This window comes from Paralichthys olivaceus, chromosome 7, assembly GCF_024713975.1.
Source record: "Paralichthys olivaceus isolate ysfri-2021 chromosome 7, ASM2471397v2, whole genome shotgun sequence".
Classification (NCBI taxonomy): Eukaryota; Metazoa; Chordata; class Actinopteri; order Pleuronectiformes; family Paralichthyidae; genus Paralichthys; species Paralichthys olivaceus.
This window is the reverse complement of record NC_091099.1, coordinates 25650954-25667271: the sequence shown is the minus strand read 5'-3', so window position 1 is coordinate 25667271 and position 16318 is coordinate 25650954. Positions and strand designations below refer to the sequence as shown.

At 43.9% G+C, this 16318-nt stretch overlaps 2 protein-coding genes across 6 annotated transcripts; both read left to right on the top strand.

Annotated features, from left to right (window-relative positions):
- Positions 1-250: 250 nt before the first annotated feature.
- On the top strand, positions 251-7300 carry LOC109648132 (palmitoyltransferase ZDHHC7-like). 5 transcript variants are annotated; one of them, XM_020113928.2, is made up of 8 exons: positions 251-468; positions 1968-2052; positions 3011-3325; positions 3447-3571; positions 4017-4113; positions 5399-5480; positions 5637-5767; positions 6466-7300. In XM_020113928.2, the coding sequence occupies exons 3-8, from the start codon at positions 3020-3022 to the stop codon at positions 6643-6645; spliced, it is 921 nt and encodes a 306-aa protein (XP_019969487.2). In that variant the 5' UTR covers positions 251-468; positions 1968-2052; positions 3011-3019; the 3' UTR covers positions 6646-7300. The 5 variants fall into 5 exon arrangements, with proteins under 5 accessions (XP_019969487.2, XP_019969508.2, XP_019969494.2 ...); XM_020113942.2 differs by having other exon boundaries at positions 278-468; positions 3014-3325; XM_069528583.1 differs by lacking the exon at positions 251-468 and adding an exon at positions 558-950.
- A 45-nt stretch (positions 7301-7345) lies between these two features.
- tmed6 (transmembrane p24 trafficking protein 6) lies at positions 7346-10784 on the top strand. Its single transcript, XM_020078849.2, has 4 exons — positions 7346-7917; positions 8714-8840; positions 9931-10106; positions 10288-10784. The coding sequence occupies exons 1-4, from the start codon at positions 7609-7611 to the stop codon at positions 10513-10515; spliced, it is 840 nt and encodes a 279-aa protein (XP_019934408.2). The 5' UTR covers positions 7346-7608; the 3' UTR covers positions 10516-10784.
- Positions 10785-16318: the final 5534 nt, after the last annotated feature.

The window sequence follows — 16318 nt, the reverse complement described above, 5'->3', positions numbered from 1 at the left end:
AACACTTCCTCCAAAAACAAACGGGACGGATATGAAATAATATGAAATAAAATAATAAATAGCAGATGAGAATTGAAAAATGTTAAATATCTTTCTAAAGTGCGTTAAATTAAGATCTCAATGAAATAAAAGAACAACCCGTTACTTCTCCCCTCCCTTGGCGGAAGAAGAACCGCGGCTACCCCGCCTCTGATTGGCTAACCCTGAGATTCCTTTCCTTTAGCGTAGCCAATCGTCGCGCTTCTCTATTGACCCTAGGCTAATCATCGTCAGGGCAGGGGCGGTTGTTCCTGGGGAGAAGCGGCTCGTAGAATAGCGATCATTATTTACTTGTCAACCTTTTAAAAACGACAAAAAGTTCAGATGCTGCTGCTCGAGGCCGCAACGTGAGGGGCTTTCTATCGCCAGCTGGACAATGACACGACCTGCGGCGGGCACCGCGGCTGCTGTGTGTGGTTCCATCGCCAGGTGAGGACATTTAAAAGCATCCACAGCCTCGGAGCTAACGACGTGACAGCCGGACATGCTAGCTGTGGGGGCGGGTTAGCTTCTTGACTGGCTCTCATGGAATCGGGTGTCTTTCTCTTGTTTGTCTCTGGGAATGCGTCTCATGCATTCAGCTGCCTGCTGTGTTATGCTAACGATGCTTATGACTGAGTAACTGGTACTTCTCGAGTATTTCTACATCAGCTGTATTTGTCATGTGTGTGTGTGTTAATTGTGCTGATTGTACTTCAACAGTGAAAAGACACTACAACATATGCAAAGGAAATAAACACAAGTACTAGGTGCCGAAAGAGTGAAAGTGTAGAAGACAGTAGTGCAACAGGACATCGAGCTGAGGGAGGGTGGACAGTAACATCTGACATCTGCAGATGGAGGACAATAGTGCAATGGTGCGGATGCTTGAACCAATATTGATTGTAATGTAAGATGGATTCTATTTGCAGGCAAGTCAACATATACATCTGTTTCATGTATATAATCTAATCACAAGCCATATTCCAAAAAAAGGCTGCGGTCCATATTGTGTATTGCACAATTACACAATTTTTAACTTTAAGTTGCACATTTATAAAACCAGCTTTGTGTCCGTTCTACTTTTTATTGTATATAGTATTTCTGTTTCTGTCCTTTTTTTTTCCAGGTTCTTGTTTCTTTTTTTATTTGTATTTCTTCCCACATTCTTCCCCTTTTCTCAATTTCGCTGCTACTTCCTTGTGCGGAGCTACAGTTACTGGTTACTTTCCAGTGGTGCTAAAGGATGATCGGTACATTAATAACAGAGAATGATCATTTTCATATTTAAATAACCATTTAAGGAGTTTTCAAGCTAAAGAACTGAACAGATGATGGTTCCTGGGTCTGAACCACCTGGTAACCATGTGGTAACCATACAGTCTATGGTGGTAACCCTTCTCGTAAAGAATAGAAAAATGATATCCTTCTCGTCTAATCTCTGTATTTATTGTAAAATTTGTGTTTGCTTTGATACTGATATTCAAATGAAACTTTGTGAATAGATAAGACATATGCACAGTTAAATGACAAGGGCCCCAAATAAAAACTGCTCTCTGTTTGGAGTCCCAAGTAAAAAAAGTTTAAAAACACATGTTTAATGATTTACGGTGCTTTGCATTGTATACGTTTATTTGTGTATGTAAGATTTTTACTTAAAAGGTACCTAGAAAATATATTTTCAAGTAATCTTAGTAAAGGGTATGCATTTTTCCCTTTTGAATTGTGGTAGAGTAGAAGTATTAAATAGCATCAAATGAAAATTATACCTATGTACAATACTAGAGTAAAGGCATTGTCTACCACAGCTTCTTTGGATTTAGTAGGTGGGTTCAAAATCTGTAGTCTATCAGTGTACAATCTCACTTCTCTGTTTCCATCATTAACAAACTGGAAAGGTTTCAAAATCTTATTGAGCAACAGTACAACTTTTATTCTGCTCTCTACAGCGATGTGACCCAGAGTGAAAGTAGCCTGTGACTCCATGGAGCGAAGGGAAGACGAGATAATGTCATAAAGTAGAATCACTTTGAAGTAAGTTTGTATCATCCTGAGTCTTCACTCAAGCGGGCTTTCTCTTTCACAGTAAACTACGTCTGCAGCAATCTACAGTGGATCTGCAATAACTAGCTCCGTCAAGGAGGTTACGTTTCCATTGCTGTTTGTCTGCTTGTTAGCAGGATTACGCGAAAACTACTCAACTGATTGTTTTGAAACTTGGTGGAAGGATGGGATACGGACCAAGGAAGAACTCCAGACAAATGAGCGCATGCAGAAATCTTTTATCGCTTTAACATTGCAAGATATAGTGTTTTTGACACTTTCACTGTATTCACTGGGACTAATTCATGGATGTTGATTAAATCAAGTCACACATATTTCGGGGAATGATACATTTGAGTGTGCACAAATCTGGTGTGGCTTGATTGAATTGAGGACTTTTAGGCCTTGGCAGAGGTGTGCGCTCTATTGAGTGCCATTTCAGTTAGCTAATTGATTGCTCAGTTAATCAACAGAAAATTATTTTCTTGAAGCAAAAGCTCATGTTCCAGCTTCACACATTGTTGGCTGGATAAAATAAGACATTTCTGGGTGTCATTTTGTGACACGTAAGCAAAACAATTGAAGAAAACAATAGGCACCTTCAATAAATGGGTGAAAACAGTTAGTGGCAGCTCTAACCTGCAACAAACATGCATCCATGTTCATGATTGTCTCCTTTGCTGCTGTTTAAATTCCTCTCTCGTCATGGAAAAGTAAACACTTTTAAAGTAACTGAGTAATTTGAATGGCATTATACATTATTATAAATGACTTACCTGTACAATAAACGTCTGACAAGCATCAATTGAACTGCTGTGGATAAACTTTACTTCAGCAACCGATGAATAAAACCAATGACAGGGTAGCAAATTAAAAAAGTTTGGGTTTGGCCAAAATGTTGATTCATAGCTGAAAGCTGAAATCAACATTTGTCTTCTGTTACTCCCAGCAGGGCAGAATGTCCTCAAGCCACCGTCTAAGGGACATGGAGCAACAGCGCCCCCTGCTGGACAGGGAGGATGAGGAGGTGGTGGAGAGGAGTTTCCAAAGTGAGGTTAAGCAGGTCTGGTTCATCCAGGACTGCTGCGGCATGGTGTGTGCCTTCATCACCTGGTTCCTGGTCTTCTTCGCTGACTTTGTGGTCACCTTCGTTATGCTGCTTCCCTCCAGGAGCTTCTGGTACGCTGTGATCAACGGGGTGGTCTTCAACAGCCTGGCCGTGCTGGCGTTGGCCTCCCACCTGCGCACCATGCTGACTGACCCAGTGAGGAGCCTGAGGTTTCTTTTTGTTAGACAGAGAAATTAGATGAATTTTGTTGCAATTAAAGTGTGATATGTTTACCATCTCCTCTGTTGATCCTCTGTTTCCACCCTCCTCTCCTCAGGGAGCTGTTCCAAAAGGAAACGCCACCAAGAAATACTTGGAGAGTCTGCAGCTAAAGCCAGGGAAGGTCATCTACAAATGTCCAAAATGCTGCAGCATCAAACCTGAGAGGGCTCATCACTGCAGGTAGTGAGCCGGAGTCCCTCTGCCGTGCTTAAATGTGCACAAATGTCTTTTTTTATCGCTTTTAAAACATAATGTTTTAAAATAACCACAAACAGACAACAACCAACCCCAAAGATGGAACACATGGTCTAATAATCTGCCCCCGCATAACAAATAGTTAATTTACATTTTTGTTAAATTGACATGTCCATGAACTCCCCAGCTGTCTGCGACAGATTTGTCTTGCATTTCTTTAACAAAGAAGTCTTGGAATTTTTTTTCTTACCTGCTGACGACTGTAACGGTTGTCTGTCGCAGACAGCTGGTGAGTTCATGGACACGTCAATTTAACAAAAAAGTAAATTAACTATTCGTTATGCAGGGGCAGATTATTAGACCATCTTTGGGGTTGTTTTTTTGTCTGAGCACACAAAGTAAGTGATGTTGTCATGCTCTTCTCCTATAGTATCTGTGAGCGCTGCATCCGTAAGATGGACCATCACTGTCCCTGGGTCAACAACTGTGTCGGAGAGAAAAACCAGCGCTTCTTCGTCCTCTTCACTGTTAAGTTCAATTTCAAATCCAGGTTATTTGACCTTCTTTTGCAGACACTTCTAGAAAACCAGGAAAGTGTATGTTATGGAAAAGCACTTACATTTTAGTAACGTAAAACAGCACATTTCAAGAGGACCGAAGGCACCTATTTACCTCAGGTGTTCATATTTTCAGTGAGGTCAGCAGTTGGAAAGGAACTAAGACAGCAGCTCTTTGACCAAGAGGGAAGAGAGGGGAAGAGAATTAGCAGAGAGTACATTTTAGAGGGAGTAGATTTTGGTGATGATTCTAAAAATGAAAATGAAAACACGGATGGTTTTTTTTTTCAGTCTGAATGTTTTATTATCTTTTTCTGTTTATGTTCAGTCTCCTGAATTGCTGACCTAAACTCTCTGAGACCAGTGACTCCTCTCTGATGGATTACAGAAGTGATGTCGGTGACAGATTTGTGTGTAGACACAGAGTAGACTGTGTTTTTAGTGCTAGCATTTGTATGAATACAAATATTTAGAGCTTAGATGTTTAGTAAGATTCGGACTAGTTTAAAATGCTGCTGAGGATGATGCTGTGAGGCTATCTGGAAATAATATAGAGCGAGCAGTTGATTTATTGATTATTCAACCGATAGAAAAACTGCTGCTTTTAGTCTTTTGTTATAGTTAATTCAATGTTGTTCGGATTATTGGTTCAGTCAAACAGCAGATTTGATTACATGCTTTTCTACTTTCACAGTTTTCACTTGTAGCCGGCATTTTTATCGACCAAATAATTGATTCATTTAATCAGGCTCTGATAACCACCTTGCTTGCTTGGCCCTTGTCAGCTTGCTCCAAGTTAATACGCTGTTTTACTCAGAGGTCAACACCATGAGACAGTTTGCTGGTGAAATGCACAAATCTGGGTTTATAGTTCAGCAAATTTGAACTCCAAGAACAACACTCCACATTCATTGATTTTGCTGCCGTGAGCAAATGTACTGATGGTGGTGATCATACTGAAAAGGGTGAATGAGGTGCAAAATGTTCTAGGTGATAGATGCAGCTTTGCAGCGTCGCCCTCAGATTTGGCAGACCTCCATGATCCATGAAAAAAATCCATCCAGAGTAGTTCTCATGTGTTTGAGTATAATTTTTTGTATTGAGCCGGTTACTTCAAAATTGTCTTTACATCTAAGCCTTCTGTCAAATATTTTGCCAAATGTAATCAAGGCTCAATGTGATGAAAAATACTTTGAGGGGTCTGTCACACTCCGAGATGAGGGAAGACGTCTGATACATTTTCTTCTCACCGCAGATGTACATCGCTGTGATCTCCGGCCACGCTCTGGCTCTCTGTGGATACCACTTCATCACGTGCATCAGAGTCCAGTGGAGAGGTTACCAGCCTTATTTCTTCCTCAGTGTTAGTCTTAATGCTTCACAGACTATATAATGAACATGATGTGACCCAGCTAATGAGGAGTCTGTCAGGAGAGCTGTCACAGCAGCCTGCTGTAGTTTAAAGTACAACACTTTTGTTTGGTCTTTGCCAGAGTGCAGCGATTTCTCACCTCCAGCGACGATGATGCTGATGATCTTCCTCTGCATGGAAGGCCTCCTCTTCCTCACCTTCACAGCCGTCATGTTCTGCACTCAGCTCCACTCCATCTGCAACGATGAGACGGTGAGGACTCATGTCTTACATTGAGCCTCGAACCTTGTTCAGATGTGGTATTAACATGTGCCGACAGCTCTGAGCCGGAAATAAAAGATGCCTTTCTCCATTACGTCTGGAAACTTATGCCTCAAATAGGGTCAGGGTTAGAGATATTATTAAAGCGCCGACCATCTTGGGCATTTTGGATGAACTGGAACCCAATTGTTGTATTGCTCTGATTTCTTCTTTTAATTCCAGGCCACAGGATGCCTTCTGCTGGTTTAAAACAAAATTACAATCATATTTTGAAAAGAGAAGACGTGTTTATTTGCAGATAGTGCTGGGAAGTGAGATCCAATCACAGGTGGTCACAGACGACACACTCCAGGTGTGAAAGGTCCTCAGATTAAATCAATTATATATGTTCATGAATATACGTGAAGGTGATTGGATCATATTGTGTTCATAATTGAACTCTTTCTTTTATCCATGGTATTTTTTCATATGTTACTCAGAATCATACTTTTGGCTTCATTAAAACTTAGATAGCAGGTATAGCTCTTTGCTATGAAGATTCTTACTAATTTTCCAAGGGATGTGGGTTTATTCCTTTTTTCTCTGATTACCTTCTCACAGCTCATGTAGAGTAACCCACCGATGTGTAATCTGTAATCATAGTGAATTAAATTCTGTATGTAATTAGCTTGTGTGTCTTTATCTGTTAGGAGATCGAGCGTTTGAGGAACGAGAAGCCAACATGGGAGCGTCGGACTCGCTGGGCAGGCCTGAGGTCAGTGTTTGGAGGTCAGCCCTCTCTGCTGTGGATGAGCCCCTTCGCTGGACTCAGACTATCAACCTTTCTACCTAAGCGCACCTGGAGGGGTGGGGCAGAGTTCTCAGTCTGATGCAACGTTATTCAAACACCCCACAGACGTTGTACCTCCTTGTGGTGGTGGTGAATCGAACCAAACCACTACAGTCAAGGCCCTGCAGAAAGTCCAGCTGGGTTTGTGGAGCACTCCACTCCTCTGTGTTGTCTCTCGAACTGGAAGCTGTTTCTGAGCCAGAGGGAACTGGTTCTGTGTCTCTAAGCAAGATGCCGAGTCTCCATATTGCTTGTCTGAGTTTTCTGACCCTGTGAAAAGAAAAGGGGGGGGACATTATCTCAGCGAGGAGCAAAAATATCTCTTCGCCCACTCAGAGGCTAACGATGCAGAATATGTGGATAATCTTTATTTGTTCCACATGAATCATTCAAGCTAATGTGACTGATTCAAAGTTGGAATCTAAATGTTTTTAAATTCGCTTGAATCATAGAATTTGTTTTGTCCAGCTGTTTGGAACCACTCCTCTAAAGCATGTTTTTGTGTGTATGTAATAGTTGAACTGCACTCTGTGAAAAGCTGAAAGCCACAATATGATGAAATGTAAAAAGCATGACAAATCTAATGAAAACACCATTTTAATAGTTGCAGGAAATAAATCATAAATCATTTTTTTCTCATCTTAATGAATATCGTTGTTAAATAAATAAAGTTGTTGGTACTGTGGGATTTTTAATGGGACATTTTTTATTCCTGCTTCCTTTTGTTCCAAGTCAGACTCATCAAACCTTCAAGGCTCTGTGAAATGAGAAATACATGGTCCCAGATCTTATCCTATGTGTCTCTGTTTAGATCCTTGGAGATGATTCGATCCATGATTCGACTGTGCTTGTTATTACTTCTTGTTTCTTGTGTCTTGTTAGAATCCCTTTCCAGTATTCTGACTTGTCAACATCACCAGTTGTGATTGGCCCTTACTTCATAGAGTCATTTCTCTCTATCAGTGCTGACTCCACCTGTGAAGGCAGCCCAGTTTTCCCACTGATGAAGACAGCATTCTGGTCCCAGTTAATGATTTCTAAACACACTCCCTCACTGTTTCCACACGTTTCAATGAGAGAAGTCTCCAGTTTTTCAGACATGTGGTCGAGGATTCCCTACGTGGTTTTTATTCTTGTGTTGTGGACTCCAGTTCACGGTGGGCCCATGACAAAGCCAAACCCCAACATAACAGACCAGGAGCTGTTCTGGGGCGCCGACCAGTACGACTTCTCTGTGGTGCTCCCTGCTGCTGGGTTGCAGTGTTTCTGGCACTTTGCTCACCATGGAGAAAGATTCTACCTCAGCTTCATGGTGAGATGAAAGGCAGAGGCCTCCACATGTTTTTCTCTTCAACATGAAGATTTTAATATAGAATGTTTTTATATACCAATACCTGTGATTTTTATATAGAACATAACATTTTTACATATAGTCATTTTGTATTTATATTTAGTGTGTAAAGTGTATGATGTATATGCAGTATTAGTTAAGTAGTAGTAAGTAATTTTTCAGACTTGTTATGTAGTATTCTGTATGTATATTCACATGTAGTGATTGATTTTACACACAGTAAAGTCATATATATATGTGATATGTAGAATTAGATGTTAAGCTCTCGTATAAAATCCAATCCTGCATAGCAGAAATTGTATATGTTAATATATGTCATATATACATAGGATACATGAAAGGAATTTTCATGCGGTAAAGGAAGTCTGCAGATAAATACAAATTCTCTACCACAAAATGGTGCAAGTGCTGTCAAGGTCTGTTTATGTCGCCAACATTGTAATGTCTTACTACTGTCCGTGTTCTAAAGTCATGAATTTCACCGATTACCAAAAATGCACTTGCATTTCAGACATACTAATGTGGTGTAAACATAAAAACACATGCTCATCACATTTACATTTTCTCAGGGTAGTTATGGAGATAATATAGATACTGTATCTTGCTCTGGAATATCAAACTGTGGCACGTTACTGTGACAGAATGGCACTTAGTCATCATCAAACCTTGTCTGGTCGTCAGTACATGAACGTTTATGCAACTGTCTCTCTGCTCCTCTTGGCTGTTTGATTTTCTACTTTCTGTTTTGTGTCTTTAGGTCCAGTGGGTGACGGGAGTCGGCCATGACAGACACCTGTCCGTCACAGTCAACGCTCCTGGTGGTCTGTTGGTGTCAAATATCGATGATGCGAAGGGTCAGATTAACTTCAAGACTGAGGAAACAGGTCTGTCTGTCCATCAGTGCATCAGTCTGTCTCACTGTCCATCGAATTGAATTTATGTTCATAAAAAATATTGTACTGGTGAGCCCCACATTGGCAGAGGACTTATACATTTACACAGCTCTTTTCCAGACTTAAAGGTCCAGTGAGTAAGATTTAGGTGAAAGGGATCTATTGGTAGAAATTGAATGTAGAATAATCCTCATGATGTTTTCACTAGTTCGTTTCATCTGAATTGTATGAATTGTAGTTTTCTTTACCCCAGAAAAGGTCCTTTATATTTAAATACTTTATATTTACATCGAGGGGGTCCTCTCTACAGAGGCCACCATGTTTTCTACATTAGTTCAGACTGAACAAACTGAACACGGTTTGAGTTTTTATGACAATTAAAAGCTACCACCGGTTCTTTTTCATGTTTGGAAGGAGAGGGTGAGGTGAGGGGTGTTCACAAAATTCTACACACTGTACCTTTAATGACCATTCAAAGCTCTTTACACCACAAGTTGCATTCAACCATTCACGCACATTCATTCACTTCTTCTATATGCAGCAGTTTGAAGCCAATCCCAGGTGATATAAAGCAAGAGGCAGGGTACACCCCACAACTTTATTGTCGTTAACTCATGCACTGGTAACATACAGAGATAAACCATTCACTCTCACATTCACACTTACGGCCAATTTAGAATCTCCACTTAACCTAACCCCAACCTGCATGTCTTTGGACTGTGGGAGGAAACCCACACAGACACCAGATACAGGGAGGACATGCAAACTCCACACAGAAAGGTCCTGGCCTGGCTGGGATTCAATCTGAGAACCGTCTGTTTGTGAGGCAACCACTGCACCACCTATTCTATCGTGATTAGTTTTACTAAGTGTGCCCTATAACCTCAAAAAATTAATCTAATCAAATTAAAATTGATTGTCATAATCTTATTCCATCTCAAAATATGACTCTTTACTCGCTCATATGTAGTACACGGTGTACACAGTGTATTCACTGGAGTAGTGTGTGAATAATTTATATACAGCAAAACTTTTATACTGTGTGTACTTACAGTATATTGTCACTTCTGTGTCCATCCAGGTTTCTACCAAATGTGTTTCAGCAACTTCCACAATCGCTTCGGCACCATGCAGGTCTTCCTCAGCTTTGGTGTTTACTACAACGACCACCAGGACCCTGCCAAGAGCAGAGAAGAGGAAAAGAAGGAGACAGAAGAAGTCAGCAAAGACCTGAACAACACACTGAGCATCATAGAGGTAACACAGAGCTGTCATAGTAGTAATGGTAATGGTAGTAGTGCCACCCAGGGGTGTCATAGTCAGGAGAACAGTAATAGACCAGTAGAAGTGAATGTGGTAATAAAGGCAGTAGTAACATTAGTGTTTGTAAGAAGTTTCTGGTACTTTTATTTGGATCTGTGTGTTGCTGCTGTTGCAGGATGCGTCTCACAAATTGGAGAACCACGTCTTCCACATGTTCCGCTACTACAGCTTTGGTCGCATGCGGAAGAGCGCCGACTACTTCCTGCTGCTGTCCAACTCACAGTACATCACCTGGTGGTCGACAGCCCTCAGCCTCCTCATCATCACCTCTGGGTATCTGCAGCTCCTCTTCCTCAAAAGACTCTTTGTCAGCAAGACCGAGGTCGAGAAGCCGCGCTGCTGACATGCTCCCCGTCATAGTTCACAGTCACGGCAGAAATACATGGTGGACCCGGATCCACCAATTCAACTACAAGGCTGTGGAAGCCATTTTTCTTTCTAGTATTGTATTTTTCTATAATGAAACATTTAGATAATAACATGAACAGTTTGAGATGTTTTCCTCAGGCCACTAAAACCACCATCAGGTGTAATCTAATCCAAGCAGCTCATTCCAAAGTTTCTACACTAGAATCAGTTCATTAATAAGATGCATTAAAAGATTTGATCTAAAACATGACTGAATGCTTCATTCCTGGTTTTGAGAACCAGAAGAATTACAAACTATTTGTAATTCTTGATTTTTGCAGGTGTCCATATGGTTTTTGGCTTGTTCCCTTTGCTTTGGTGTGTCATTGTTTTTCTGTGCATGTAAAAAGTCTCATAATTTACTGAGAGCAAAGTAAAAAAGGAGAAAACTCTGCCTTGAAATGCCTTGTTCTGCATTCTGACTCTGGGTAAATGGCATGGCATTTTCTACACACACAGCATGCTGGGTAAAGGTATCATTGAACAATCCATTTTGGTTTGTTGAAAAAGATTAAATTCAAAACGGGTTATTGCAAAGTCCTCTTTTCATTTTCTGTAGTATGTAAATGCTTGAAAAAAGGCAGGAATGTGACCTGGAAGTGAAAGTAAATGTTTCAAAACCGGAGCAAAGAGAATTGAATGGAAGGGTTAGGCACACATATAAATACAATAAATAAATACCTAAATTAATGAATGTGTCAATAAATCTATACTTACGCAACATAAATAATCAGCTTTTTAGTTCTTTTATTTTCTTTAAGTCATAAATTCCTGGCGCAGCACATATTATTACCATAGTAATATACAGTATATTGAAATAGTCTGTGTGCTTCTCAAAGTGACGAAAGGGTTGAAAGTGACCACCAGAGGCCCCCACACAAATCCCTTATCTTCTTTAAACATGACCAGCTAAGCATGACTTATAAAAAATGTCCTTTTTGGCAAGCTGTGACATTAGGCCTTCGTGGTGGACTAATCAATCTGTCACAGCAGTAATTGCAATGGGCGTTTTCCTGATTTCTTAACTAGGTTGCCTGTGCATGGGTGACGAAACCAGTTTCCTCCATTGGTTCTTTTTGGGGATTTCTTGACATGAGTGCAGCATTGTGACTCCATGAGTTAACAGGGCCAAACAAACTTCAGCAATTATTTTGTCCCCATGGTGTCTTCCTCAGTTTCGACAATATTTCTGGTACTTTTCTCTCCAGAGTAGAACATTTTATGCAAATATTATCCTTCCACTTTACCAGGAGTATTTCCTTTTTTACTGTTTTATAACTTTTCTGTGGCTTGATCCGATTTTTCTTATGTGTCTTGGGAGATGATAACACAGATAGGTTAATATAGGGATACATATCTTAGGTCAGAGGTTTTGCAGCTCTCGTTAGACATACAGTTATGGTTGAAGGAGAGAAAATTGTAGTAAGTCATAATACTAATAGTTTTTCCGAAAATCATTTGAGGCTGAATCCCACATTGACATCAAATGTCTTGTGTTGTTTGAGTAACGGGCAAAAACCTAAAAATGTTGAGTCACAAGGTTCAAAGGTTGACATCTGAGAAGCTACCAGTGAATATTTTTTCTCTAAAAAATATCGGTCGCCAATTTATTCTCAATAATTCTCTGCCAACCAACTGTTTGATTAGTCCGCTAATTATTTCAGCTGTAGAGTGATGGTGCCTGAGAAAGTGAAGACACTGGATGAAGCGATGACTAAGAACCACATTGCTTTAGTAAGTGAAGTATTTATATTTGCTTTATACTCACTTACACTGCCTGGTTGTTGTTGGTTACACAAACAATTGTTGCCCCAAGATCTTTAGCAGAGGCTTGTCTTTCTGTTCTTCTCCACAACAGTTTAATATTGGTACATTCATCTAGAGCTGCAGTCAAACACATGAGTCTGATGGTTCTACTTTTCAGTCACTGGAAGTAACATCTTAAGTTGGCTACTTAAGATGTTTCAAGTGTTTATCAATGTAAAATATTTGTCTTAAAAAAGAAGACTTGTTGAAACAGGTATTTATAATGACCGGCTACACTGTGACAACACATTAATGATGCCACAGACAGGTGCTGTTTATCACCAATCAGGACGGGACCCAAATGCAGTACATTCCAATGACTAAGGGCCACCCGTGGCGGCCGGCGGAAACACAGTCTATTTTAATCAGCAGGTTAAGCAGGTAAACAGCAGACCAGAGGATGTGAGCTGGAGAGGTGATGCTGATCAGGTGGGTCTTCTGGTTGAGCAGGAACAGGCCAAGTGCCACAGGCAGACGAGGAACAGAAAACCGGCAGGCAAACTCGTGGTCGGGGACAGAAGGCTGGTGGATTAACCGGGGCAGAGACGAGAGGCGATGTCGGAGGCGATACCAGGGAAGCAATCCAGGAACAAGTGCTGGAGAGTCAGGCATGGGAACGAAGACAATCTGGCAAAGAGTGAGTGGAGTGAGGCTGCTTAAATACTAGCTTGATTGGAGATGGTGAGCAGGTGAAAGCTGTTAGACTGATGAGGGGTGTGGCTGAGCAGCAGAGCAGGGGAGGAGCAGAGAAGACTGTGACAGAACCCCCCCCTCAAGGGACGGCTCCTGAGGTCCTATACGGAACCGCCCAACCGGGTTGGAGGAGGGGGAAACAGGAACGGCTTGACTAAGACTCCCCAGAGTCGGATAACTCCATCTCCTCAGCAGGTGATGCAACGGACCGTGAGGGCTGATCAGGGTGATGATGGTGGAAGACAGTGATGAGGTCCGAGTGAAGAATGTGCCGCGCCGGAACCCACAACCTCTCCTCCGGACCATAGCCCTCCCAGTCCACCAGGTACTGGAGACCTCTACCACGGCAGCGGGACCGAATCAGGCATCGGACAGTAAATGCTGGACCTCCATCGATGAATGACTGATGACTGCTGGAGCCAACGGGCTCTCATGGAACGGCTTGATCCTAGAGACATGAAAGGTCGGGTGAATCGCATGGAGCGTGGGAGTTGGAGTCTCACTGCAACAGGATTAATTATACGCTGGATCGGGAATGGTCCAACAAATCAGGGAGCCAGCTTCCTGGACTCCACGCGCAGAGGAAGATCCCAGGTGGAGAGCCAAACTTTCTGGCCGACCTTGTGGTCCGGGGCCGTGGAACGCCGTCAGTTGGCTGCAGCAGAGTGACGCCTCCCCGAACGCAGAAGGGAAGACCGCGCCTGGACCCAGGTCCTGCAACAGCGACGGATGAAGGCTTGGACTGAGGGGCAGGAGGCCTCCCTTTCCTGTGCCGGAAAGAGAGGGGGCTGGTACCCATATGCACATTGGAAGGGGGAAAAGCCGGTAGCGGAGCTGGTTAGCAAGTTGTGGGCATACTCCACCCACAGGAGTTGCTGGGACCAAGCCGAAGGATTACGTGAAACCAGGCAGCGCAGAGCCGTCTCCATCTCTTGATTCATCCGTTCACTCTGTCCATTGGTCTGAGGATGGAACCCAGAGGAGAGACTGACTGTGGCCCCCACCAGGCTGCAGAACTCCCTCCAGAAGACAGAGATAAACTGGGGACCCCGGTCGGACACCACGTCGGCTGGGAGGCCATGCAGGCGGAACACATGTATCAGCATCAACTGGGCAGTCTCTTTGGCTGACGGCAACTTGGGCAAGGGCACGAAATGTGCCATCTTACTGAACCGGTCCACTACTGTAAGGATGTGGCCCTGGGAAGGAGGCAGGCCAGTGACAAAATCCAACGAGATGTGGGACCAAGGACGATGTGGGACCGAGAGGGGCCAAAGGAGCCCTGCAGGTGCCTGATGGGAGGCCTTGTGCTGATTGCAGATGAGACAGGCCTTAATAAAGCCCCCTATGTCCTTAGTCAGTGTGGGCCACCAGAACCGCTGGAGGAGGAAGTCTCGTGTGCACTGGGACCCGGAATGACAGGTGAGCTTGCTGGAGTGGGCCCACTGCAGGACTTCCGACCTTAAGGCCTCCGGAATGTAGAGGCAGTTGGGAGGGCAGGCACTAGGACTGGCCTGCCCCTCTGTAGCTGCTCTTATCCTCCCTTCAATGTCCCAGGTAAGAGTAGCCACCACACAGGGGGATGGAAGAATGTTGACCGGCTCCCTCACCAAATCCCCTTCCTTCTGGAACTGGCGAGACAGGGCGTCCGGCTTAGTGTTGCGGGACCCCGGGCGATACGAGAGGGTGAAGCAGAACCGGGTGAAGAACAGAGACCAGCGGGCTTGGCGAGAATTCAGTCTTTTGGCTGTGCGTATATATTCTAAATTCTTATGATCAGTCCAGACTATAAATGGTACCATCGCACCCTCCAGCCAATGTCTCCATTCCTCCAAAGCCAACTTTACCGCCAACAATTCTCTGTTGCCAATGTCATAGTTCCTTTTGGCTGGGGACAAACGGCGAGAGAAGAAGGCACAGGGATGCACCTTCTGGTCGGACTAGGACCGTTGGGAGAGCACTGCCCCCACCCCCACATCAGAAGCGTCCACCTCCACCACGAACTGACGGCCGGGATCTGGCAGCTGGAGAATGGGCGCCGTGGTGAATCTGAACTTGAGGGTCTCGAAGGCGGCCTTGGCCACTGGGTTCCAGCAGAACGGCACCTTAGAGCTGGTGAGAGCCGTGAGGGGAGCAGCCACGGCGCTGTAGTTTCGGATGAAGCGGCAGTAAAAGTTAGCAAAACCCAGAAAGCATTGGAGCTGTTTACGGGAGTCAGGAATGGGCCAGGAGGTGACTGCCGAGACCTTCGCCGGGTCCATCTGGAGACTGCCTTTGGACACAACGTACCACAGGAATGAGACTGTAGATACGTGGAACTTGCACTTCTCCGCCTTGACAAACAGGGAGTTCTCAAGAAGACGTTGGAGCACAGACTGAACATGGACAGTGTGTTCTTCTTGAGACTTGGAAAAAAATCAAGATGTCGTCTAGGTAGACGAACACAAACCGGTTGAGCATGTCTCGGAGGACATCGTTGACCAGAGCTTGGAGGATGGCAGGGGCGTTGGTGAGGCCGAAGGACATTACAAGATATTCCTAATGCCCCGAGGGGGTGTTGAATGCCGTCTTCCACTCGTCCCCCTCCCTGATGCGGACCAGGTGATAGGCGTTGCGAAGGTCGAGTTTGGTGAAGACGGTGGCCCCCTGAAGCAACTCGAAGGCAGACGAGATGAGTGGCAACGGGTAACAGTTCTTGATGGTGATATCATTAAGTCCTCGGTAGTCAATGCAGGGCTTTAAAGTCTTATCCTTCTTCTCCACAAAGAAAAAACCAGCCCCCGCCGGAGAGGAAGACGGACGGATTATTCCTGCTGCCAGGGAGTCGTTGATGTAGACTTCCATTGCCTTCCTCTCGGGAGCCGACAGCGAGTACAGGCGACCCTTGGGTGGAGATGTGGCAGGCTGGAGGTCAATGGAGCAGTCGTAAGGCCGGTCGGGGGGCAGGGACATTGCTTTAGAGTTACTGAACACCAGGCAGAGGTTGTGGTACTCAGGTGGCACCCTGGAGATGTCGGGTGGTGGACTGGGCGGGGATGACTGAGGTGGAGACGAGGCTTGTTTCAGGCAGGTGCGGTGACAAGATGTTCCCCACTCACGGATGACCCCCCGTTCCCAGTCGATGTTGGGGTTGTGTCAAAGAAGCCATGGAAACCCCAAAATGAGAGGCTGGTTAGGGGAGTTCAGGATGTGAAACTGGGCCAACTCGTGATGGTTCCCTGACAACAGCATGGGTACCT

Excerpts from the sequence above, each read along its gene's own strand:
- LOC109648132 (XM_020113928.2), top strand. The coding sequence starts at position 3,020 with ATGTCCTCAAGCCACCGTCTAAGGGACATGGAGCAACAGCGCCCCCTG. Across the intron at positions 4,114-5,398 it reads GCTTCTTCGTCCTCTTCACT|ATGTACATCGCTGTGATCTC; the intron begins GTTAAGTTCAAT and ends TTCTCACCGCAG. Across the intron at positions 5,768-6,465 it reads CCATCTGCAACGATGAGACG|GAGATCGAGCGTTTGAGGAA; the intron begins GTGAGGACTCAT and ends TTTATCTGTTAG.
- tmed6 (XM_020078849.2), top strand. The coding sequence starts at position 7,609 with ATGAAGACAGCATTCTGGTCCCAGTTAATGATTTCTAAACACACTCCC. Across the intron at positions 7,918-8,713 it reads GATTCTACCTCAGCTTCATG|GTCCAGTGGGTGACGGGAGT; the intron begins GTGAGATGAAAG and ends TTGTGTCTTTAG. Across the intron at positions 10,107-10,287 it reads ACACACTGAGCATCATAGAG|GATGCGTCTCACAAATTGGA; the intron begins GTAACACAGAGC and ends CTGCTGTTGCAG.